Source organism: Alternaria ventricosa (assembly GCF_023758065.1).
Source record: "Alternaria ventricosa strain BMP 2768 chromosome Unknown scaffold_2, whole genome shotgun sequence".
Taxonomy (NCBI): Eukaryota; Fungi; Ascomycota; class Dothideomycetes; order Pleosporales; family Pleosporaceae; genus Alternaria; species Alternaria ventricosa.
The window spans coordinates 2,606,141-2,629,070 of NW_026055682.1; the positions used below are offsets into that span (position 1 = coordinate 2,606,141).

General features: G+C 53.0%; 6 protein-coding genes across 6 annotated transcripts; 2 read left to right on the forward strand and 4 right to left on the reverse strand.

Moving 5' to 3' along the window:
• Window positions 1-2: 2 nt before the first annotated feature.
• J4E93_001860 (uncharacterized protein) lies at window positions 3-14,690 on the reverse strand (the record flags this gene model as incomplete). The annotated part of the gene is made up of 1 exon (XM_049339809.1): window positions 3-14,690. The coding sequence occupies one exon, from the start codon at window positions 14,688-14,690 to the stop codon at window positions 3-5; it is 14,688 nt and encodes a 4,895-aa protein (XP_049203766.1).
• A 359-nt stretch (window positions 14,691-15,049) lies between these two features.
• J4E93_001861 (uncharacterized protein) lies at window positions 15,050-15,682 on the forward strand (the record flags this gene model as incomplete). The annotated part of the gene is made up of 2 exons (XM_049339810.1): window positions 15,050-15,055; window positions 15,347-15,682. The coding sequence occupies 2 exons, from the start codon at window positions 15,050-15,052 to the stop codon at window positions 15,680-15,682; spliced, it is 342 nt and encodes a 113-aa protein (XP_049203767.1).
• Window positions 15,683-16,069: 387 nt separating this feature from the next.
• J4E93_001862 (uncharacterized protein) lies at window positions 16,070-16,780 on the reverse strand (the record flags this gene model as incomplete). Its single annotated transcript, XM_049339811.1, has 1 exon — window positions 16,070-16,780. The coding sequence occupies one exon, from the start codon at window positions 16,778-16,780 to the stop codon at window positions 16,070-16,072; it is 711 nt and encodes a 236-aa protein (XP_049203768.1).
• A 374-nt stretch (window positions 16,781-17,154) lies between these two features.
• J4E93_001863 (uncharacterized protein) lies at window positions 17,155-18,057 on the forward strand (the record flags this gene model as incomplete). Its single annotated transcript, XM_049339812.1, has 1 exon — window positions 17,155-18,057. The coding sequence occupies one exon, from the start codon at window positions 17,155-17,157 to the stop codon at window positions 18,055-18,057; it is 903 nt and encodes a 300-aa protein (XP_049203769.1).
• A 342-nt stretch (window positions 18,058-18,399) lies between these two features.
• J4E93_001864 (uncharacterized protein) lies at window positions 18,400-19,721 on the reverse strand (the record flags this gene model as incomplete). Its single annotated transcript, XM_049339813.1, has 2 exons — window positions 18,400-19,677; window positions 19,713-19,721. The coding sequence occupies 2 exons, from the start codon at window positions 19,719-19,721 to the stop codon at window positions 18,400-18,402; spliced, it is 1,287 nt and encodes a 428-aa protein (XP_049203770.1).
• A 189-nt stretch (window positions 19,722-19,910) lies between these two features.
• On the reverse strand, window positions 19,911-22,192 carry J4E93_001865 (uncharacterized protein; the record flags this gene model as incomplete). The annotated part of the gene is made up of 5 exons (XM_049339814.1): window positions 19,911-21,046; window positions 21,100-21,379; window positions 21,564-21,916; window positions 21,972-22,081; window positions 22,128-22,192. The coding sequence occupies 5 exons, from the start codon at window positions 22,190-22,192 to the stop codon at window positions 19,911-19,913; spliced, it is 1,944 nt and encodes a 647-aa protein (XP_049203771.1).
• Between the last annotated feature and the right edge of the window lie 738 nt (window positions 22,193-22,930).

The window sequence follows — 22,930 nt, forward strand, 5'->3', positions numbered from 1 at the left end:
ATTTAAGCACTCCCCGCAACTTCACCGAACCACTGCCTCAGTGCCCCAGCCAATACGCCCGGTAACTCCCTCACATCCCTCACAACGAGATAGTACCTGAACGGGAACTGCTCCATGTACTTGTATCTCACAATTTTGCCCTCAGGCGTGAACACAGCAGACTGTAAATCCAGGATAGAAGTCTTGGCTTGATCCTTCACTGGCACAGGTGGCTGAGCACCAAGGTTGTCAGATGGCACAGGTGTTGATACCGACGGAGCGGTAGCAGAGCTATCGATGATGATGAAGACGATCATCACACGCTCTTCTTGCGCTTTGCGAACGAGACGTTGGATTTCCGCGTGATCGTCGCAGAGACCATCACTGACAATGAGCATTAATTGCCAGAGATCTTCACTCGCTGAACTCGATCCGTTCTGTCGCGCATCCTTGAATAGCTCCAAGCTCTTGTCGACCAGACCACGAACGTTGGTCTTTTTGGCGTCAAAGCCAAATTGCTCAAAGACACGTACACCGGCTTCGGAAGTGAAGGGCTTGTCAAAGTCATGCGCAACATTGACTTCGTCGCCAAAGCCTACGACGCTAACCTCGCCAACTTCTAGCATCGAAAGCGAGCGAGTAACAAGCGTAAGGGTCTTGAGTGCGAGTCCGCTGGCTCCGCTGTCGGCCATACTGCCACTGTTGTCCAATGCGATCATGACCTGGTAGCTTCTCTTGCTTGGCATGCTACGTCGCAGCCAAATCTTGTCGCGTTTATAACCTGATGCGATGTAGGGAATAATGCGCTTGAGGTTGAGTCGCTTTCCTGTGCGGAAGTCTCCACGAAGCTTTGTAGCGAGAGTGGGTGCAAGGATAAGGCGGAGATGCTCGGTCAGCTGTTGAGAGAGCGAATTTGTCGAAGCTTCGTGCGCAAGCCAGAGGGCGCGTGCAAAAGTGGGATCTATGGTATTTGGATCGAGGTGCGTAAGCGAGAGCTGGGCTTCGATGTTATCAGCAGACGACGTCGTAGACGAGACATCATCTTTGAGCGATACAGCATCGGCCATGTCTTCATCTTCTTGATCGGAAAAGGGTCGTGGTTCGCCGACGAAAGCCTGAGGCTGGCCTTCCATCGCATTCGACTGCGGCTGCTGAGCTTCTTGGTCTTGGTCTTGTTGCTGCTCAGGCTCCTCCATATCAAGGTCTTCATCGGCACCAGTCCTCTCTTCGTCTTTGTCATCGGGGCGGGATGGCAGCTTGTCCTCCTCTTCATTCATTGGCAGAGCCATATCGTGATCCAACGTCTTCGCTTGATCCTCAGTTGCGGTGCCCAATGCTTGCGTATCAGCTCGCTGTTCTTCGTCACCAACGTGCTCAAAGTCCGCATCAGCCATGTCGATCTCTTTATCGATTTGCTGAGCTTGAGTCTCATCCATTTCTTTGGCGTCTTGAATCTGCTTCTGCTGGTTGTACCACTTCTCGAGCACATCGCCCAGTTTCTTGAAAGACTGCGCCTCACGAGATTCCTCAGGTTGGTCTCCCTGTCCTCCAGCATCTGGCGCCGCATTTTGCCCAAGTTGGCCGTCCTCAGCTGTCGGTGCTTGTTGCTGTTCAGCTGACTCGCCTTCCTGGCCTTCGTCTTGGTTTGCAGCACTGGCAGATGTTTGATCATTCTTGTTCGTGTGAGCTTCTTCATTGGCTTCTGTACCCGCGCCGGCTTCGGCGTTAGGATCAGCATGATCGGTGTCTTTTTGCTCGCGAGCCTCATCGTCCGGCATGTTTTCATCTGGAAGAGGAACAGCATCGTCATCGTCCATCGGCTCATCACCCTCGTCTTCTTGTCCTTCTTCTGGCTGTTCCTCATTTCCAACATGACCGGCTGTTTCTTTTTCCTCTTCGTCTTCCTGCTCTGGGCCGACATCTTCGTCCATGGTATCTGGCAGTGCTGGATCGACTTCTGGCTGCATGTCTTCTTCTGGCAGATCATCTCCCATGTCCATGTCACCAGGATCATCATCTTCCTTGCCTTCGTCATCTTGACCGTCCATGTTCAAGTCTTCTGGCAGTTCCAGTGTCTCTTCCTCTTTCGCATGCGGATCCATCTGCTCTTTCTCGCCAACACCAACGTTCTCATCCTGCTCCTCGCCTTCCGTCTCCATTTCCTCGTCTTCCTCGCCCCCCTGATTTTCGTCCTTCTCGTCTTTCTCGTCTTTCTTTTCGTCCTCACCACTCTTTTCCTTTTCCTTTTGCTCGGAAGCAACTTGCTCGTCTTGGTCTTCAGTTCCCACATCTTCATTGCCTTCTTTGTCCTTCGCGTCGTCTTCCTTGCCACCATCGTCCCACATCTTCTCGTCAACAGCACTCGGGCCGAGGTCATCGACACTGCCAACCTCACTTTGTGCATCATCATCTCCTTCCTCGCCAGACTCCTCGCCCTTATCTTCTTTCTCTCCCATCTCTTCCGTCTCACCTTCCATCTCTTGCTCGCCCATATCGACAGCATCTTCTTGTTCTTCAATACTGCCCTCACGTTCACCCTTCTGCTCCTGTGCCAGATCCTCGAGGTCTTCATCGTCTTCAATATCTTTGGAGATGTCTTCGGCACCTTCACCTTCGCCGAGGCCAGTTCCAGATTCAAGCTTATCGTCCTTGCCCTTCTGGGGATCGTTAGATTTCTCGGGAGGTTGACAGAAACCTTCCGTGCCAATCTGGATGAATGACTTCGACAGACGATGCAGTAGATTCGCAGTCGTTGCATGAAGCGCATCAAAGCGATTAACAATGTACTTGTGCGTCGCCACATACTGATGTAAGATTGGCTTTACGCATGCAAACAAAGCGACGATGACTTGCAGATTGGCATCTTCGTGTAGGTAATGCATCCTTTCGAGGAGCGTTTGTAGGGCTTCGCTGATTTGAGGAGAATGCAAGCCAACAAGCGCAGTGGCGAGTGCTTGTTCCTCCTTGAGGAGCCAGGACGTATCGTCGGTCGAGGTCGGTATGTCTGCCATCGCGGCCTCCACATCTTGCATTGAACCAAGGACAAGATCCAGAGAAGCGAGTACGTCTCGAGCATAAGACTCAACTGTTATGCGAATATCGATTAGAGATCTGACAGGATCGGCAGCGGGATACGAGAAAATGAATGGTTCAAGGTGCAGAAGCACTGTCTTTGCCATGTCGTTGTTGTTGACGGATGCGTTGAACGCCCGCTGAAGATCGGACAAGAAGGTTTTGACGGTGTTGTTGGCTTCTTGACGATCGATGGACTGGACTTTGAATGGGAGCTTCGGCGACTGGTCGTATGCATCGGCAAGGTTTGTAGCAGTACTGGTCCAACTGCGCATTTCATGAATCAACGTATCGAGCTCACTTGTCTTCCCGAGCCTAGCCTGAGCAGTCACCACATCGGCGGCGGTCTTGATCATAGCAGCAAGCCACCGAAGTTGCGGCTGTACAAAGCCTGAGACATCCACATGGTCGGAAACTAATGTAGCTTGACCGGGCGCCAACTGGCAGATGCTATCAACGAGTGACACAGGTGCTTTGATCTGTTCAAGACTGAGCGTAGCCTTGCTCAGCACACTGCGCTGTCGGATACAGGCATTTAGCAGGCCCTCTAAGTAGCCAATGCTTCTTGCTACGTCGTTTGGAGTCAGGTCACCAGAATGTTCTCTGGTAACCGCGCGAACCTGAGGCATGAGGTTGAGTGCTTTATGAAGGTAGTATTCAGCGGAACGTCCGGTCATGTTACCTCCCTTGACCAATGGAATAGTAGAGAGTATTGTCGAAAGCTCATCTTGCTTTGCTAGCGTGTCCACGCTTAGATTCGAGTTAATACCCATCCGCCGCAGCTCCTTCATCGTATCGGCGTAGAGCTTGCGCTTCTGGGTCTTGAGGTGTTGTACGGAAGCTTTGTTCTCTTCCGTGAGCGTCGTGGGTGTCGCCTTTTGCAACTCAAGTATAGAGCTTGAGATCTCAGCAATGAACTCGGTGATGTACGATGCACCGTCGACAGTATCGGCCTTTGGTGTTGTGAGATCGCGCATCATCGAGACTGTGATAGCAAGATTCTTGAAGCGAGCAGGCCTCTCATCCCAGCCTGGAATGCTCGTTGCACAAAGCTGGAGTCCTTCGTAGCTGGCAGCAGTACTAGCAGTCTCCAAAGAGACGTCTTGTAGCAGGTGATCTCCATCAGGGAAGCCAGCGCCCATAATCCCAGACACAGGCCGACTGAGTAGTGCCCTAAATCTGCGGACTAATTTAGTCAACTTGCGATGATTGGCTTTTGCACTCTGCTTTAGAACCTCAATGTTGGTGTCTTTCCAGCTTGCAAGCTTGATTACATCGGTCATCTGCTTCTCTAGAGTTTGACGACCCTTGGTAAGAGCGTCATGCACGGGCTTCTCAAGGCGCGAATAGTAGGCGAGGAAATTGTCGAGTGCATCGTGTACAATCTTGAAAGTGCCAAGGTCTTGCATGCGCATGCTTGCATGTTGGCAAAGCTGTCTTAGAAGCTTTATGCGCTGCTCGAAATGTCCAAGCGTTGTCGACTCAAAGAATCCCTCCAGCGTTTTGAGCAGATTCTTGACGTGTGTACGTAGACTCTTCTCATCTTCGCTGCACTCTGATGCGGCAATGATGGTCTCATATGCCACGAAGAACCAACTCTTCGCGTCGTCGCGATACTTCTCCTCTTCCATGTCGAAGAGTCGTGCCCAAGTGGTGAGCTCAAGCTCTCTCCAGCTGACGAGGAGATTGGTGAGATCATCGTAAAGGTTGGCCGTGCTATACTCTTTGCTGGCAACTCTCTGCCATTCGTGCATGTATGCATAAAGTTTCTCAGCCTTCGTGATGAACTTGGCCACAGGATCAACATGTCGAAACTCGAGGGTTTCGTCGCATGTGCGCAGAACCTCCGAGAGAGTGGCATGTTCTGGCCAGATATTACGAATCTGGCGGTAGCGCGTCTGGATACGATGGATGAGCGTGATGAGACGCTTGGCCTCTGACAGATTAGGGTCGAAGTAGAAGTTATAGGTTCTCGCTGTGCCAATAGTCGACAGTGCGTTGACCTTCTTCTCAAGCACCAGGTATATGGTTGGCAGAGCATCTTCGTGTTTGCTATTGAAGCCCTTACCACCCGATATGCGGTTCACTTCAGTCGCACACCACTCTAACAATGATTTGATAGAATCTGAGGCATCCCGGTCTCCGCCAAAGAGTTCGGCATGAATGTTGGCGAGTCGGACCGCATGATCCCGTGAGTTAGATGATAGTCGAGCTGAACTGACTACTTCTCCCTGATCTTCGTCATAGTCCGGAAACAAAGTTGGGTCCTCTTCGTCTGCGTCGTCGTCCAGCCCACGGTACGTATACAAGCTGGAGTTTTGGGCCTCTTTCTCTTGGTCTTGGAGTAGCTTAGTCTTCCAGTCGACGTAGAAGCTAGCAAACAAGTCATGAATCAGGGCTCTAGCTGGTGATGTCGACATGGCCGCGGGATCGGTTTTTATGAGTGTGAGCAAAGAGTAAAGGGTATGCCACCTTATATCGATAGCGTGTTCGCGCTGCCGTAAGCTCTCGTGCATGGACTGCAATGTCAATTCTGCCTTCTCCATTGGCTGAGTCCGCCCGAAGAAAGGCGTCCTCGATGACATGTATGCTAAACTTCTGCTGACACTGCTTTCGACCCTCTTCTCTTCTTCTCTCCGACCCATAGTGAGGCCAATTTGTAGACAAGAGAGGAAGCCTACTGCTATGTCTGTGATGTCGTCGTATTCCCGATATCCTTCGGTGAGTCTTTGTGTGATGCGAAGGATGTTTTGCTGCAAGGTGAGATCACGAGCAGCTTCGTGGACGGACATTGTTCCGTTCAAGAGAGGCTGTGTAGTACTCAGTAGGTTTGTGAATTCGCCCTGTAGATCGTCGAGCTCGGAGATAACGGGGCGGACGATAGCCGGGACAGGCGGCTCTTGACCCATAGCATTGACAGCCTCTTCGATCCGACGGATGCGGAAACTTGTCGCTTCTCCAGTGAAATCGATTTGAAACTGTCTCAAAGTGCTGAGGGCATGCGAAAGAGAACTCTTCTCTGCGTTGAACATATCGCGTTCGATCATAGGCCGTAGCGCGGGATCGTGCGGGTAGTTTGGGACATACAGCCGCAAGCCTAAAAGGCCTAAGTGAGTCCACGCTGCAGCGTCAATATGAGAACCCGACAATGGATTGCAGTGTGCGATCCCGTCCTCTAGAGCCACTCGATAGAAATTCGGGATGTCCGCATCCGGAGATATTGCGACTGAGCCTCCAATCGCCGACCCCATAATCATACTAGAGTGCGATGCGATAATCTCGTGGTAGATGTCCTTGTAGATCATGTCTAACGCAGTCACCTGGCCCTGCGTTATGTGACAAGCGTCTAGTGACAGCTGTTGGGAGAGAACCTGTAATTCCGTTTCGAATCGGTCGAGCTGTGCTAGCTGTACTTCATCGATAGCGTGGAGCTTTGCAAATATGGCAGTGTGGAATCGGCCTTCTAGTACCATAGCGTTTGCTGATTTGCGCGTCAAACCAAGATGGCGATACAGTCTTGTGAACTGTTTCGATCCATGCTCAGATCGCTCGAATGCAAGATTCATGAGTTTCGTCGCTCGCCTGGCGAACAGGGCTGATCGTGCCCGCGTGGCGACAACAGCTGAGGTCAGACCTGATTGTCTGCTCGTATCGATGTCGTGGCGAATTATGTCTAGGAACTGACAGAGCCCTTCAAACTCGTCTTCGAAGTATGGAGTAATGAGCATATTGTCTTCCCCGATTGTCTGCTCAAGGTCATAGATGGCCGCACTCAGACCCGCGATGAGTCCTTTGGCATCAACTTGGTTCTTTCGAACGAGCGTGAGGGAACTTGCAACCCTTTCGCGTAATTGTATCATCTCATCCACGTGCAAGGTTGACTGCCACATGATCGCATCGAGCCGGTCGGCTAAGCTTTCGAGCTCCAGGACAGCGCCCAGCTGAGAATGAGTTGTCGGTGTAGACGGTTTGAATACTCGCCAGATGTGTTCCATGCCCAGGCCAGTGGTTAACTGAACGTCAGATCCAAATGCAATCATCTGCTTAGCGAGTGTAGTACTCAGGGTTTGTGAGAGAGAACCCGACTCTTCGGTCATGGCAGGAGTTGCGGATGTTAACATCTTAAGATAAGTCTGGAACGTGGCGCGATCGAACGTGGACGCCGTGGTGAGTCCGTGGAAAGCCCAGAATAAGGTTCTCAATGGCTTCAGGAAAGCAACGTCACGATGGTGAGTTTGTTGAACTGTCGCCGAAAGGCCATCCACAACTTTGACAAGACCCTGCCAGTACGCATGGAGGAACGCCGGCAACCTTTGCTTTTCTTTGCGTCTTTCAAAACGAGCGGATGGAAGATCCTGGATAGCGTGTTGCATCTTGTGAAGGTCTAGCATGATCTCATACATCGACGCACTCCAGATACTGGTTGCATTCGATCTTTCGGTACGGCTCAGAAACAGCTCGTTACCTAGAGGATGATAAGGGCGAAGTCTCATTGACTCATCATCGTCAAGCAGCTTGTAAACCGCTGAGATATGCGTTGCCCACGTGCTTTGCAAGAATTGAGCATGTTGTGATATACGGTGCTCGAGACTTCCTTGAGCCTCTGCGGATGATAGTTGCGTGGTAGAATGGCCGTTGGCTCCGTTGAATTCGACAAAAGAACTTGACACGAGACCTTGCCGGGCCTGCTTAGTGAAACTTGCCAACAGACTAGAATCTTGGAGTCCCAGATGCTCGAAGCGGTACTCCAATGTTGTTGGCAAATCCTCTTCTTGTTCTTGGAATTGGCGATACCGATACATGACGGAATCAAGTGGATACTGCACGACCGGTCGATCGTCTTTAGAAGCTTCATCGCCAGCCTCCAACAGACATATCTCAACGGCTCTGTTTCGCATCGCTCTTGACAGCTCGCCATACTTGGAATCCATTGTCATGAATACTCGGAAATTTGGATGGGGGCGTACGATGCGTGCTTCTCCATCGTCTGTAGAGTGTTCGTTGATCGAAAGGTAGCCGTTAGGCTCGAGTAGCGAGTTGAGTCGATCTAGAACAGCGCTTGAGCATAGATTTGCATTATCAAGAACAAGCCAGTTCCCTTCTTCGAGCGAGCGAATGAGAATGCCGTCGACCCATTGGAAACGCGCGCCGTCGATTTGTTGGCCCGAAGCTTGCAGTGATGATTGCAGCTTTTGAGCCAGCTCCGTCGCTTCGGGGCTCAGCCCCGAAAGCATTCCAAGGAAGTGCGCGATATTACTGTTGCCATGTACCAAAGACCCAGCTTGAAGTAGTTCCAACATTTGAAGATGTATGGCTAAGGGCTGCATGCTGGTCGCAATATGTCTTCGGACGAGCTGTTCCGCCTGGTGGAGACATTGATGCACCTCCCTTGTCGGATCCAACTGTTCATATCCGCCAACGAGGTCCATAGCATCGACATCAGCATTCATAGAGAAGGTGATTAGGTCTGCGCCGACGTAGCCTGCCAGCTGGCTGATCATAGTAGTCTTACCAGAGCCGGGTGGGCCCACGACGATTATCGGCCAATTCTGCTTCACACTGACCAGAAGAGCTTCCATTGGTCCCAGCCGCGAGGTCCGAAGGGTCGACATGGCATCCGCACGTGCAACTGAAGTGTCGCGCGGTAATAGACCGAGGCCAACTTGTACTGTCATAGCGCTCAAGCTGTGAAAGAGACTTATGCGAGGTTCGTGAACCCCATACTGGTTCTCAAACAGCTTGCGAAGTCGAATGCGATCGCCCTCTGTGCGGAAACGCTGGGTGAATATAGTGTCCAGGAAATCCCGCGCTGAACCCGGGAAATCTGATGAAGTGAGAAGTTGCAGCCAGCGCAGTGTGTCGCGTAGATTAAACTCCCAAGGTGCGCCAAGATTACCAAATGCGCGACGGCTGACAACCTGCTCGTCCAGGTCTGCCACGAATCGGATAAGTTTTGCGACTTCTTGCTGATCGATTCCAGGGAATACCTTGTTACAGATGAGCGTCAGGTCTTCTGGGCGGAATATGTCGGCATATACGACGGTGAACCGGTTGACGAAGGAAGCTGGCAAACCCTTACGGCCACCGCCCTGGTGATGCGGATTCTGGGCTGCGAAGACTCTAAAATCTTGATGTTTGTGAAAGGTCTGGTCCAACTCAGATATGTAAACTTCGCCGCGGTGATCAAGGACCGCGTTGAGGCCTTCAAGTACTGACTGGGAGGCCAGGTTCATCTCGTCAAGGAGTACCCAATCGCCATTCTTCATTGCTTTGAGGAATGGAGCGTCACGCCAAGCGAATGTACCGGCGGCTCCCCCTTCGACAGGCACGTCCGATCCGAATAAGTCCATCAGATCTGTCTGCTCAGATAGATTGAGACGTGTCAAAGGTTTGCCAATCGATCTGGCCAAGGCAGTGACTAGCGTAGTTTTACCTACACCGGGGTTTCCTTCCAACAGGATTGGTTTTGGAAGTTGTAGTGCGCGAACTATCCGCATCGCGTTGGAGCGAGTGGTGGGTGCTTCAAGCGCAAAGTTGGACGCCAGCGAGGCTACCGACGAGAACTTGGGGATGGAGAAAGAGCCTAATTGGAAAGAATGCTCCGTATTTGAGATGTCAATGGCGGCGAAGTACATAGGTGCGACATCTTGACCCAATAGCTTGCTCAGGTGATGTAGACATGTCCTCTTCTCATCATCGATAGTGGATGCAGAAATAGCAAGTAGACCTGCCGGGTTGGCACCAAGTGTGTCAATGAAAACCATGGCCGCACCGTGGGTAACTCCAAATATAGGATCGCCGTGTTTCGAGTCGTTGACGAAAGACACCCATGCTAAAGTATCACGGACAGATATTGAAGAAGCAACAGAGGTGTTGTACTTGTCATTGAACCATTGTGAGAACGAGACAATAGCTTCAGCATACTGAATCAAGCTTGGTCTCAGCTTCGATCGCACAATCTCGAGGATGTCGTCGAGGTCGGACATTGCTGGAACCCAGATCTCTGTGAAGCGGTTTCGAAGGGCTGGCGAGAGCTCCTTCTTACCGTAGTCTCCACCTGGGTTCATAGTAGCAAGAAACTGGAACCCATCGCTAGCTGTAATCATGGAGTCCACCGGACCTTTCTCTGCCAGCAGAAGGGAACGCGAAGGCTCGAGAACGCTGTTCAGGCGCTCAAGCACTGAGTCATCAGCTAGCGAGATCTCGTCCAGAAGAAAATAGTGGCCTTGCTTCATTGCGTACACCAAGCTACCATCCGCCCATTCAAACAAGGCACTTGCCTTAGCTCGACTGAATTGTATAGATTGGCGAAGCTCATCAGTGATTGCACTGGGTGAGTCATTAGTGATGTTGTCGTAAAGCGTCATAAGCTCTTCGAAACCCAGCGAGCCAGGGTCACCCTGAAGGCGTTCGCCCAGAGTCTCATGGAGTGCTTCAAGCACTTGCTCTCTTACTGATTCCTCAATAGCGGCCCGGTTTCTGATCGGTCGTTGCGCACCAATCAAGTCTCCAGTTTCAGTGTTCTGGTGAGCATTGACGATGTGGAGTCGGTTGTTGAATTGCTCTGCGAGTAATTGGCAGACAGTCGTTTTTCCGCAACCAGTCTCTCCGATAAGTAGAACCGGTTCATTGTTTCGGATAGCATGTGCAACAAGAACCGATAAGCGACGCATGGCGCGGGTCCAAACGATATCAGTGGTGACCATAGCCATACCATTGCCAAGCCCTTCGATGTTCGATAGGCTGTCAGATCTGAACAGTCGCTCTTCGTCTATCGTCACCCTCGGGCCCTTTTCGCTCATCACGGTCTCTAGAATCTTCTTGACGGCGACTCGCTCATCCTCTTTGCGCACGCGTTCAGCAAGAAGCATGTAACCGTTGTTGGCTAGGTCTTGGATTGTGTCTGCTTTGCGCTGAGCCCATCTGAATAGGTCTCGTAGTGTCGCAAAACTCTTCTGCTCAAAGATACGGTTCTCCTGTCGAAGTGTGGAAAGCTCCCGATATACCTTGACAATCCGCTTGCACCATGTTTCCGGAATCATGGTACGGCGATGTAGAATCTCCGTCAACTCTTCTACCGGTATGTCGTCGAAGTGTAGCTCCAGGAAACGATTACGGAAAGCTCTTGAAAGCACCTTACGTCCTCCGTAGAGACCAGCCGGGTTCTGTGTGGCGAAGAGCATGAAGTCTTCGTGTGGCCGGACGACCTCTTGTGTTTCTGGAATGAGTAGCTCTCGGTTGTCATCGAGCAGGCGATTCAAAGCTTCGAGAACATCTGTAGGCGCCAGATTGAGTTCGTCCAAAACGATCCAGTGGCCCTCACGTAGAGCTCGTACTAATATACCCTCTTGGAATGTGAGCTTTCCATCAAGTCCGGAGATGTACGACCCTAGGTACTCTTGCAAGTCGGTGTGCTCATGGTTGTTGATGCGAACGAACTTGTTCCCTGATCGCTTGGCTAGGTACTCAATCATACTTGTCTTACCGGATGAGGTAGGGCCTTGGATCAACACTGGGTACTTTCGTGTGGAAGCAGCTCGAATGAGGTTGTCCATGTTGCGCTGAACAAAGGGGGTGATGATGTAGTGCGATTGCTCCTCCACATCATGCACACCCTGTCGGAGCCAGTAATGGCCCTGTCTGACGTAACCTCGACCATCTGATGGTTGCTGAAGTGGCTTTCCGAGCTCAGCCTTTACGGAAGTCTTTTGCGGGAAAAGATGCTTGGTAATAAGCGGAGCGATCAGGTCTTCTGAAGCCTTGCCTAGGAAAGTCAAGAAACTCATGTGAAACCCTTCATACAGAGCCCGACGGAGAGTACAGAGCGGCGCAATATCCCTGGCGTATGACAACGTCCGTGTCAAAGTTCGCAGGCTGAAGTGGGCTTTTTGATCTGCGCCATCGACGAGCATGTTCGCTTTCGCAAGTTTTTGAATCTCAAGGTACAGAGTAGTGACATCGCGTGCTATGCGCACGATTGCTGGATCTGTTCCGTCTCCGCCGAGATATTTCTCCACGATGTTGCGCAAGCTCTTTTCGTCACCGTCTGGACTCTCGACGTATAGCTCAGTGAATCGCGATCGGATGCCCGGTGGGAGGTCCTTCTTGCCTACATCGGTGGCCGGATTCATCGCAGCGAACACTCTGAAATTGGGATGTGCGACCACACGTTCGACATTGCCAGTCTCGGTCAGGAGTATCGATGGGTTCCCATCTGGGCCGCCGCCCAAAAGATCAGTAAGCGCCTCTAGTGTGTCCGAAGACGCCAAGTTGATCTCATCAAGCAATACCCAATCGCCATTCCTAACTGCCTTGACGATATTGCCTTCCAGGAAAGAAAAGGCAAACGCTTCCGAGCCACTAGCAAGCTGCGCCTCCAAGTCGTGCAGATCAGCTGCAAATTTCTCCCATCTTGCTGTCGGGAAGTTGGCAGGTAGCGAGTCCATCTTTCGCTTCTTTTTAGGCTGACCACCATCAGGATCCGGAGATGACGTTTGCGATTCGTGTGATTTCCTGGCTGCATCAACCATCTTCAGAGCCTCGCGCCACAGTGAACAAACGCGCTTCCAATCGCCCTTCGCAACACGTTTTCCGAGCATTTCGATGAATCGCAAGTTCTTCTTTCGTGAGAAGGTGGTATCGAAGATTTCATCAAATTCGTCCTTGAGTGGAATGACAAGGCTGCGTACATTGACAGGCTTGAAGCCACCCAGCAGATCGCCGCTCTCGCTTTGTTGTGACAAGTTGAAGGCTACGAGCTTACGACCAAGCTGCTCAGCCAGATACTGGATGCAGGTTGTCTTTCCAGTGCCCGTCTCACCCACTAAAAGAAGCGGTTCTTGACGATCGACTGCTACGGCCACCTTCTCAAGCAGGCGTAGGGTGTAGTCATTGGTTGAAAATGGCCGTGCTGGACCCGATTTCTTAGAAGACTTATGCTTAGACAATCGCGCTCGTCCAATCTGAATAGTGCCGGATGATGTAGTCTTGGAAGGCACCTGAAGCTTGACTTCGCGGTTCCTTAACAAGTGGTCTCTGCGCTGAGGGTCGATGTGTAACTCTTCTGCCACACAGGCCATGACCTTCGAACGCGCGCCTTCGGTACGCAGACTTCCCGCAAAGCAATCGAATGCCTCCATGAATATGTCGTCCTTTTGCGCGTTGCTGAATGATGCAGCCTGTCCAAGAAGTACCGCGATCCGGTCGCACCACTTGAGTAAGTCTCGTGGTGTCATGGCTCGAAGTGATGTACCATTCTCGGATGAGAATTTGGGATCTGAGTACAGGTCCAATAGCCGTGCATAGACCTCCATGATGCTGGAAAGATGCTTCTGCAACGCAGGATACTTTGCGTGTATCACCTGACGGAACTCCTCTAGATGAGGCATCTGCACTGTGACAGATTTCCAGAATCGATGGCCAATCATGTTCTGACGGGGTATGATCTCCTGGCCTCTTGGGTTAAGGGTGCTTCGCATAGTGGCGATGATGCGGAACCCACGCGCTGCTCGTATGGTCTCTCCTCTGCTGGGTATGAGTAGTTCACCGCGTTCTATGAGGGGTAGCAGCGTGCTGATAACCTCGTTTGGCGCCCGATCGAGATCCTCGATGAAGATCCACCGGCCTTCCCGAACAGCGGTAGTGAGTACTCCTGCGCGCCAGCTAAAGGTTCCCGGCTTAGCTCCGGTAGTGTACATTCCAATCAGTAGCTTTGCGTCACTTTGTTCGTTCAAATGAAGGGTAACCATTCCGTCGAGCTTGTTGAGCTGCCATGCGAGATGACGCGTAAGAAGAGTCTTGCCCGAGCCCGCGAGGCCCGTGAGTAGAATAGGGCTGGACCCAAGAAGTCCATGAGCGATCTTCTTTAGGTTTTCCTCTGTGGTGGCTGTCGAGACGAGCTGGGCAGGCCTCTCTTGGGATGGGCTTCCGTCCAACCGAGGCAGTAGAACACCATTGACGTTGACTGTATACGGCGATAGGTCCTGATATAAAGCGTTCGCGTACGTGTCTATCCCGGAAATCTCCTGGCCAATCTTGCTCTGTAGATGTTTCCACCTCTTCTCTTCCCAAAGCGACAAAAAGCGGTAGTCGATGTGCTGACCTTCCCATGGCCCCTCGATCTCCTCCTCTCCAAGGAATCGCTTGATCATTTCTTGGGTCGCAAAATCCGCCGTATGCGCGTATAAACAAAGCGTCCGTATGGCCAGGTACCGTACAACGCGACTCGTGTGCTGAGACAGGCGCTCCAAAGCAAGCGGTCGTACATAGTTAGTGAAGTTCTTGCAGTCGTAACTGACGAGTCGGAATGTTCCAAGAAGAACTTCGACAAGATCAACATCACTGGAAGCGCTCATGATTTCGATCGATGATATCGTTCCAATGATTGGAGAATCAGAAGTATGGGCCAGAAATCGTTCCACGTGCTCCGCGAGGTGAGGCGCAAGTGGTAGTAATCGCCCAAAGGCCGCCACTTTCGCGTCGGTCTTTGAGCCAGACTGTACCCACCGCGCGCATAGCTCTGTGAGGAGACTTCCATGCTGAACAAGAATGTCGTCTGTGGATTCGGGCTTCAAGGCTTCCGTGGCAAGCGTGTTGATGTCGACCATTTTACCGGACTTGCGGGTATTGATTCGTTCCATTTCTGCAAGGGTGGGGTTGTGATAGGACTTCGGGGCGCCTTCCCATAGTTTCGACGCTTCAGTATGTCCGGGAGGTGGTGTTGTGGCGGTGATGTCTGAAGGCCTCGAAGTTCTCTAACTTTTTTGCGGGTCTGGGAACGCGCCAAGACGCCAACCCAATTAGTCGTAATCCGCTCCGCAAAATCTCATGATGGCAGGCACGCCCGCAACGTACAATCATCACCATCGATTCACGCCTTCCCCTCCAGCACAATGGCAGCACCGGCATCCCGCGCGCTCAGGCGCTGTATCTGCACCGCGAAGCAGTCCGCATACGTACGACCGACCGTTGGAGCCACACAGCAGAGGATACAGCGGAGATGGCAGTCAGATGCGGCAGCTCCCACAAATCCAAAGATTGCGACGATCGTGGATCAGATTAGTCAATTGACTCTGTTGGAGACTGCAGACTTGGTATCGACGTTAAAGGTACGGTAACATGCTACGGGGGTGGGAAGGCGACCATCGGAAGCCTGTAGTGGCACGCATACAATATGTAGAGCATGCCCGTCTTCACACCTGCATTGTGTTTAAGGGAGACAGGCCTGGCTTTAAACCGTTTCGCCACCGATGATAGATGCAGCGACGTTCAGGTTGTCCCACTAACACTTCGCCAGACTCGTCTGAACATACCCGACATGCCTATGGGAGGATTTGTCGCTGGTCCCGGAGGAGGTGCCGGTCCCGCGGCCGCAGCCCCCGTCGAGGAAGAAGAGGCCGCGCCCGCCGCTCAAGAGAAGACACTTTTCAACCTCAAGCTCGAGAAATTCGACGCCGGCGCGAAACCCAAGGTGATCAAGGAGATCAAGGCCATGTTAGGCTTGAGTTTGGTGGACAGCAAGAAGTTCGTTGAGGGAGCACCGAAGATGATGAAGGAGGGTGTGCCAAAGGAGGAGGCGGAGAAGATTGTCGAGACGCTCAAGGCGCTGGGTGCTACAGTTGTCATGGAGTAGGGGCATGCTATAAGCGGCGAAGAGCAGGATCTGGGAGAGAGGGACGAATACTGTATCATAGCATTACGTTTGGGCGTGTACAGATATGTTTGGAATGACCATGGATGTATACAGTTTACTCAGAATTCCAACAACAATGTGGGCGTCATGAGACAAGCCCGTGGTATCTCTGCCCCAACGCCTAGGCCATGCTGTGGCAATGTCTGTCGCTCCCAATCAACGCCGTAAATGCAGATCAGCTACCGCCTGCCCACCATGCCAGGAACCATTTCCGACTGACACGGTCTTGGAACTTTGGCTACCCTCATCGTCGCTTGACTGTTCCTCGTTCGCAGCAGCTCTGGCCGCTTCCCATGCCTCAATTTTCTCTCGGTCTTTGTCAGGATTCTATCCGAACTCAATGACCTTCCTCCTCTCCTCGGCATCTTCCCTCGCGGTAACATAGTCGTCCTCGTTGATGTCGCTGGCCTCATCCCATAGCTTCTCCAGCTCCTCATAGCCGTCTCCTGGCACCGCCCAGATACTCTCCCGCAACCTCTTGTGTCTCTCCCTGTCCTCCTCAATCCTCTGTTCAATCTGACGTTTGTCCATTCTTTGCCCTCCATTCCGACCGGCAGAAGCCACAAAGCTGTCTTTGGGGTCGGAGGTATCTGTCGCCATGAAGGGATGCGCGACTTCTCTCGACTTCAGTACGGCCTCGAGTTCTTGGACAGTCTCCTTCATGAGGATGGACAGGTTCTCAAGCGTCTTGAGGACTTTGCGAACGACGCGGATGTTGGCGCCTTCTTCGCCTACGACGCATTCTACGACAGCCAGTATGTCTCTTTGCAACATGCGGACGTAGCCCATTGCGCTCGCGTCGCCCGAGTTGTTGTCCCTGACGGCGTATTCGCAGAGGCATTCGATGAAGAACATGATGTTCGCGCGGGTGTTCATGTTGGTGCGTTCGAGTTGCTCGAGGATGCAGGAGTGGAGGTCTTCGTCCATTTCACGGTTCTTCAACGCGTAGAGAGCGGCCTTTTGGAGCGACGTGTGGGATGCGCTGAGGTGGGAGAGCAGCGTCGTGAAGCGTTGACGGACCTCGAACGGGTCGGCCATGGTGGAGCTCGGGCTTGCGTACGTCTTTGGCTACTATGGGCCCGGCGGTAGTCTTGGTGGTCTGGACGGCACGGTCGTGTGGAGCGTCAGGCGGAGAGCTTGGGGAGGTGCGCGCATATCGTCGGCCATGGCCATAGCTCAAGATTTCTCCAAGCCAACCTTGGAACGTGGGGAAGGCGCCGATCTCGCGCTCCCGAAACGCAGCAGCCCTCGTCCTTCGCGTTTGCCCAACAGTGCCCACCAAGACGCCCACGGCACTCATCCACCATGGCGACCACACAAGAAGCCAAGCCTCTCACGTTGACTGTCCTCGGCTCTGGCACGTCGTCTGGCCCACCCCCCAACCACAGCCATCGCTAACAAGCCCAGGAACCATGGGCATCGCGATAATGGGCGGCGTCATGGCCTCGCTCGCCTCTGCCAGGACGAGAGCCTCGCTCGATCCCGCCTCTGCCTCTGCCTCTAAAGACGTGCCTAACCTCTCCAACTTCATCGCCTGCGACCAATGGGCCCCCGCCGAACAAAACGTCCGCAAAGCCCTCGGCCACTACAACTTCCCCCTGCAGACGCTCACAAACCAGAACCTCAAGGGCGTGCAGGAAGCTGACATCGTACTGCTGAGCTGCAAGCCACATGGCTTCAAGACGATTCTGGGCGAGGAGGGCGTTGGGGAGGCGCTGAAGGGGAAGGTGCTGGTCAGCATCCTGGCAGGCGTGACGCGGGAGCAGATTGAAGCTTTCCTGTATCCCCATGGGCCGGCGAAGACAGAAAACGCTTGTCGCGTGGTGAGGGTCATGCCCAACACTGCGTCTTTCGTAGGAGAGTCCATGTCTGTGATCCAGACTTCGGACCCACCCCTCAGTGAGGCGCAGTACAAGCTCGTTGAGTTCGTCTTCAGCTCCATCGGTCGCGTTACGAACCTCCCTCCTGCGAACATGGATGCCGCGACCGCGCTGTGTGGCTCGGGTCCAGCTTTTTTCGCACTGATACTGGAGGCGGCGGCCGATGGTGCGGTTGCCATGGGCCTACCAAGAGCAGAGGCACAGATGATGGCTGCGCAGACCATGAGGGGAACCACTGGGCTCGTGCTAAACGGCGAGCATCCAGCGGTGCTGAAGGACAAAGTCTCAACGCCTGGTGGTTGCACCATCGGTGGGCTCATGTCTCTCGAGGAAGATGGCGTCAGGGGCGCCGTCGCAAAGGCAATTAGGGAAGCGACTGTCGTCGCATCGAGATTGGGTGGTGAGCAGAAGGAGTTTGTAAACCACAGGCGGTAAATATGTTGAAGCTTCAAACCCTGTGACGGTTTCGTCCCAACATCCCAGATTTCACAGAATAAACGATACCACAATTCCACAACGTATCCATCTCCGGACAAGAATTCTTAATTATCGTACCTAAGCCTACGCTGATTACTGCGTATACAGCATACATGTTCGTCCATATCTTCTGACTCATGTCTCAAAGGGTATAATACAGATAAGTAGAGAAAGGACCTCAGGTCTCCCCCAGCAGTTCCCCCAGATTGAGCATGTCACTGTCTCGTAGCCATATCGTGCCTTGTCATAGCCCAAAAGACCCGTCTGGAAACCGGTGCGCATATGGCCAAAAGAGCCATCTTACCGCCTTTCCCGCTCCCGCTCCATCATCTCGCGCTCGACGTCGCCTTCAGTCCTCACACCACCACGTCTAGCCTTGGCGTTCTTACGCAGTCCCGCTGTAAAGAGGCTGGCAATGTTGTCGTCACCCGTCGCACCAGACTTCCTGCGCTTGTCACGATGCGCGGCGGGGCCTGTGGGAGGCTTGGCATCAGCTTTGGGGCCTGTGGGTACCGGTGCCTCGTCGTCAAAGTCGTCTCTGCTACGCTTACTCGAGAGCGTAGGGCGGGATGAAGGAGAGATGCGTGATTGAAGGGACTTGCTGGAGCTGGATGGCTTCTCTACACGTTCGCGACTGTCTCGCTCTCGGGCGTTGCGCTCTCGCTCAGCGGCATAATGGTCTTGGAACGTTTCTTTGTCTTTGGATGAAGGGCCGGTTGGTATAGTCGATGTAGAAGTGGCGCTGGTTTTACGACGGTGATCCCTAGCTTCGCCGCTTCGGTCCTTATTTCGATCAGCAGCCGGACCCTTGGGTGGCTGGAAAGCTCGTGGGCCGGTAGGAGGTTGGGCCGGTGGAGGCATGACCGCGTTCTTTGAGCGACCCTTGATGCTGAAGCCATTCGCCGAGGGCCCGGTTGGTGCGTTCAAGGGCGGAGACATAGCGCGTTTCTTCATCATCTGACCGACGACATCCTCTTCCCTCTCCAATTGAGATGGCTTGTCTTTGCGCTCATGATCATCGTACTCGCGTCGCTCGCGATCGCGATCTTTGCGACTACGGCGTGAAGAGCGGTGATTGTCGTCCCCATAATCACGCTCATCGTCTTCACTTTCACGATCGCGACGCCGCCTACGGTCCTTGTCCTTATCCTTGTCGCGGGAGCGATCCTTCTCGCGGTCGTAATCATAGTTGCGGTCTCGCTCTCGCTCTTTACGATCCTTGCGGTCTCGTTCACGTTCCTTGTCGCGTGACCGGTCGCGCCCGCTCCTGTGCTTGCGTCGTGAACTGCCATCAGAATCCTTTTCGCCATTGCCGTACGCTTCTTCGTCTTCATATTTGTCTCCCTCACGAGGGGATCGGGAGCGATGGCGACGACGATGCTCCTTGCTCCGGTCGCGGTGGGACCGCGATGAACGGTGCTTGTCCTTGTCACGACGGCTGCTACGATACTTGGAGTCTGCCGATGCAGTTCGTGTACGGTCACCCCGGCTGCCCTTCTCGTCGCGGTAACGATCATCATACTCCGGATCACGGTCATCATAGCGTGACGATCGATGGTGCTTGCGGTCTTTGCGATCCTCGTATTCGTTGTTCAATGGCGAAACGGATCTACCGCGGTCATCGCGACGAGAATGACGATCTGCAGAACGCGATCGCTCACGTTGCTCACTTCTGTCATCACCCTTCGTTCGTGATTGTGGTCGAGAAGGCGTGGGTGAGCGTTCCTTGACCCGCATACTCTCATCTCGGAGAGGTGACCGCCTGCGTCATTGTCAGTCACTGCTTGTGCTTCATTCTCCATCAAATCTACTTACGATCGAACTCTACGCTGTGGACTAGCAGCTGTCGCATCTTGAGCAGACGCGACGCTTTTGGGTGGTGGCGGGGCTGCATATCGCCCACCATGGGCACGACTCGAGAACCCAGTGTTGGGTCGACCTTCTCTCATCGCGCGTGGTCCAGTTGGCGCACCTGCAACACCGACACCAATCGGTTCCGTTGGCTGACCTGTCAGAACTGTCGCCGCACCATAAGCCCCGTTACTGAAGCCGCCACGTGGACCATAATTGCCATTGTATCCCATAATGTTCATGCTGGGGTCGAAGGCTGCATTCATGTGCTGATCCGGGAACTGATTCATCATTCCTTGAGGGTATGGCACACCAGGGCCCATCATAGACTGGTCGTACTCTCGCATGTCTGCATCGCCAGAGTCTACAGTTTGTATAGGCTTCAGACCGCCGTCTTGAGTCTCGCATTGTGGACCACCCCCTGCCTGGTTAGTGTCGTCGCCAGCAGCTTCGCTAGCATTGCCAGCACCAACCCCATCTGCTGAAGTCTGTGGTTCGAGCGATACTGGAACATCGTCGACGATGTCCTTACCTTCTTCAGTTGGATCTGCGGACGCCTTCGACTGTTCGCCCTCGGCCTTCACCTCAGGAGCAGGGTTGGCATTTCCGTCAGGCGACTGGTCGTCACGCTGTGTAGAACGAATCGGGTCAGTTTTTGGTTTCCAAGTTTGGCCGATTCCCGTGTATGGGTTCGGTAGCTTTCGTTGGTGGGTTGAACGTACGTTTTGCAAAGGACGGCCACGGCTGCCCGGACGACCAGGCGCATTCTGGCAACCAGGACCAAAGCCACCTTGGCTGCCATTCTTGTTGTTTCGCTGAGGATGTGCTCCTCCTTGATTGGCATGGAAACGATTGTGGTTCTGGTTTGGGAAATTATTCTTGGGAAACTGGTTCATCATCTCGGGATATGCTCCAGATTGATTAAAGCCACCCAGCTGATTGGGCCCGCTGAAGTTTCCATAGCCACTGCCCATACCATTCCATCCATTGCCATAGCCGCCACCGTACTGCATCATATTCATGGCAGACATGTCGTTCATGCCCAAGCCCATGTTCCCTCCAAAGTTGCCGTACATTCCGTCCATGTTGTTGAAATCTAGCAAGGCATTAGTCGCCTGCAAGGAAGGCAAGATTATTCTAAAGACATACCCATAGGATTCATGCCGTTCCAGCCACCGTTGGCCATGATATTAGGCATCCCGTTCCAAGCCATGCCATTGCTGAAGCCGCCCTGATTGGGGAAGCCGAAGCCCATCTGGCTTTGCACGCCGCTCATCGGCGGGTTGTTGCCCATCATGCCATTAGTTCCGTTGGAGGTTTTTTGCTCGTCGGTCGAGCTGTCGGCCGCTGAAGGTCCCGTGTTGTTGGTCACGCTCTGGGAGGCGGTGCTACCGCGCCGCTCAGTCTCAATTTTAGGAGAAGCATTTTCCTGATTTGGTCAGCAAGAGCGCGAGTGGAGTGGAAAGCATCTCCGCTCATTGGCACGTGTGGCAACCATGTTTTGCAATGCTTAGAGGCCCGACAATGTCTCTTCTGCTTGGTTTCTTCTTCTTCTGATTGTACAGTACCCGCATGCTCGTGCAAGAGCGAAATGAAAGACTTTCACAACCTACCTCCTTTGGTTGGGCCGCGGCCGAGCCGGCGCGCTGTCCAGCCTCTTCTGGGGCCTCGGCAGAACCAGCAGCTTGTTCAGCAGCACCGCCTTCTGCCTTGTGCGCATCCTCAACACTGTCTACGGGCTGCTCTGTACCATCACCGACCGGCAGGACCTCAGGCGCGGCCGGTGTCACCTCGACGGGCGGGGTAGCTGCCTGTGCCGCGGCCTTGGCCTCTTCCTTCTTCTTCTGTTTTTGTAGCCACACTCGCATCGTGTTACGCAGAGACTTGTTCGGTGTGCAAGAGTCGGCCTCGAGCGGTGAGTGGTCGCACGAGGGACACGCTGTCGGGAACTGGAGGTTTCCTTGACCTGGGCCGCGTTAGCGCCTGCGAGAATCTCCGGCAGCAGCATATGGTGTACGCACATGGTGAGCATATGGATTTAGCACAGCAGATCAGCTTGTATGAGTCGAACGCAAGCTCGTTACATAGGGCGCAGAAGAAGTTCTTCGGGAAGGCCGTCGTGGGGAGCGACCTGCTTACGTTAGTATGAGTTCAGAGCCTAGGCATTTCGCACGTACACAGCAAGCTCTCTCAGCTCGTCGGCGAGCGGCGCCGCCTTGGGATCGGTTGCGGGGTCGCCCATGGTAAGGCCCGACAAGTTCGCGACTTGGGGTCAGGCTGCCGTGTAAGAGTTGGAACCGATGTTTGCGCCAGACGTTACTCCATCAATGGGAAATGGCGGATGAGAGACAAGGAAAGATGGAAGTAAGAGAGCCCCTCGATGCAGGCGCAGGCAAGCAGGCAGGCTTGTTTGCAGGCGCGGACAGACGTGTTTGCGGAGTGACAGCTAAGTGAGTCGCGGAAGTTTTCTGGAAGTCGCGACCGACCGACGGGTCCGTGCGCAGCTCCGCTAATTATCGTCACGTGCGAACCGCTCCCTGCCTAGTTTGAGCAAGTCAGTGTTTGGGTGTTGCTCCGCCTGATGTGACTCCGGCTTCACGTCTTCCAGAGGTCCGCAGGTTGCCCGGCCGAAGCTCACGGAAAGCATAATCAATGCGAACCGTTCCATAAGGGTGTAGGGGGGGTTTCGGCAATAGTTTCCCAACAATTTTAACTTAATATACTTAGTTAATGCTTATGCCTCTAATATAGTTAGCTTAGCTAATATTAGCATAAAAGTAGTATTATATATAGAAATAGTACTGTGCGCAGCTATTATTATATCTTATAATATCTTTTTTGCAATTACTTTGCGCAGCTAATAATAGAAGAGGAAAGCGCTTTTTATAAAGATGCTGTAGTAATAGTTTATATTATAAGATTAATTTAGAGATAATTTTTAAACTATTATTAGCTAAATATTATTATAAAGAACGCTATT